General features: G+C 73.0%; 1 protein-coding gene across 1 annotated transcript; it reads right to left on the reverse strand.

The window, feature by feature from the left end:
- Positions 1–324: 324 nt before the first annotated feature.
- On the reverse strand, positions 325–1,236 carry FOXB2 (forkhead box B2). Its single transcript, XM_074994065.1, has one exon. It carries the CDS (start codon positions 1,234–1,236, stop codon positions 325–327), a length of 912 nt encoding a protein of 303 aa, XP_074850166.1.
- Positions 1,237–1,994: the final 758 nt, after the last annotated feature.

Genomic DNA, 1,994 nt, shown 5'->3' on the forward strand with positions numbered 1-1,994 from the left:
GCCCGCCTGGGAGGGCAGCGGCCTGGACTTGCGGACCTCGGGAGAGCCCTTCCAGGCCTAGGAGTCAAGGGTTAGACCCACCCCCGGTTCCTCTGGCCAGAACGGGGCAGGGTCCCCCTCGGGCAGCGCGTCGGGACTTTTCACAGCAGCTTTCCACGCCACTGAACCACCCCCGAAGTTCTCACCAGCCCCCGCTCGCACTAAGCAGCCCGAACAATAGGGACACACAGACGGGTTACAGCAATTCAACCAGCCCGTGTCCCACGCGCACCCCTGGCCCTAGGAGAGCAGCGGGGCGGCCAGGGGTGTCTCCGCCCCGCTCCTCTAGGAGTGCACTAGGACGGAGGGCAGGGAGCCCTTGCCCTCGGCGGGGGTCGGCGGAGGATGCTCCAGGAGCGCCGGCGAGGCGGCGGGGCAGATCTGCGAAGGGCTGAGCGGCAGCGCCGGGGCGGGTTTGATGGGCACAGGCACCGCGGGCAGCGTCTGGCCGGGCGGGTGGCACAGCGCCTTCACGGGCACGCCGAAGGGTCCGTAGTCGGGAGGCACGGGCAGGCCGGCCACGGAGTCCATCACCCCCACGGGGGGCGGCCACACGGAGCCCACCACGTTGCCGAGCGGGCCGGACACCGGGTAGCCGAGGTGGTGCATGACGGACGCCCAGGGCAGCCCGCCCGTCTGGATCACGCCCTTGTAGTCGCGGCCGATGAGGTTCTCGATGGCGAAGGGGTGCTTGAAGCCGGCCGCGGGGCTGTAGGGCTGGAAGTGCGGCAGGCGCCCCACGCCGGCGGCCAGGCCCTGCTCCTTGGCCGGCGGCTGGAAGTAGCGCGCCACGTGCGGCTGGGCGGGCGCGAGGCCCTTGGGCAGCGGCGGCGGCGGGGGCGGGGGCGCGGGCGCGGCGCGCGGCACCTTGAAGCGCTTGCGGCGCCGCAGGAAGCTGCCGTTCTCGAACATGTCGCCGCAGGCGGGGTGCAGCGCCCAGAAGCTGCCCTTGCCCGGCTGCTCGGGCCGCCGCGGGATCTTGATGAAGCAGTCGTTGAAGGAGAGGTTGTGGCGCAGCGAGTTCTGCCAGCGCTGCGTGTGCTCGCGGTAGTAGGGGAAGCGCTCCATGATGAACTTGTAGATCTCGCTCAGCGGCAGCATCTTCTCGGCCGAGCTCTGGATGGCCATGGCCGTCAGCGAGATGTAGGAGTAGGGCGGCTTCTGCTCGCTGTACGAGCTCTTCCCCGGCCGCGGCATGGCCGCCCCCCCCCCCTCCAGCCCGGCCGCGCGGCTACATCCCGCGCCGCGGGTGGCGGGAGGCGCTGGGGAGCGGCAGGGGGCAGGCGGGCGCCCGGGCGCGGCTCGCGGCAGCCCCTGTCCCGGCGCCGAGAGGCGGCTGCCGCAGCAGTGGCTGCGCCGCGCTCCCCGGCCCGGTTTTGTAAGGCTCCCTGAGACCCCCGCCGCTCGCCCTCGGATCACATGACAGTTGCTCAGGGACTCGGCGACTCCCGCCACGGGGGCCGGGCGCCGCTCCTCGGCCTCCCCTGCCCCTCGCCACGTCCCGAGCGGGACTGGGGGTGGGGGGCAGGGCGCACGCGGCGCCGCGGGGAGGCTCCCGAGCGGCCCGGGAGCGTCGGAGCGGCTCTTCCCGAGCGGGCTCGCCCGGGCAGGGCGGCGATCTCCGAGCCGCCGCGCGGCCGCTTTCCCGCCCTTTGCACCCAGGGGCGCTTCCGCGTGAGTTAAACCAGCGAGGCGGACGGACACGGCGAGCTGAGCCGCCGGCCTGGGGAGCGAGGGAGGGAGCGGCGGAAAGTCACTGCGGAAAACGATGCGAGGCGGCGAGACAAGCAACTCAGCGCGTGTAACTCCGGCGGTTCCAGGCCCGCCCGGCGCTCTCCGGCTGCGCGATCCGCTGAGAGCGCAACACCTGCTAGGCGCCTCCCGCGAGGTCTGGGCAAAAGCTGTGTGCGCCCTCCGGGGGGAGCGGCTCGAGTTAAGGCTGGAGCCGGACACAC

Source organism: Carettochelys insculpta, chromosome 5 (assembly GCF_033958435.1).
Source record: "Carettochelys insculpta isolate YL-2023 chromosome 5, ASM3395843v1, whole genome shotgun sequence".
Classification (NCBI taxonomy): domain Eukaryota; kingdom Metazoa; phylum Chordata; order Testudines; family Carettochelyidae; genus Carettochelys; species Carettochelys insculpta.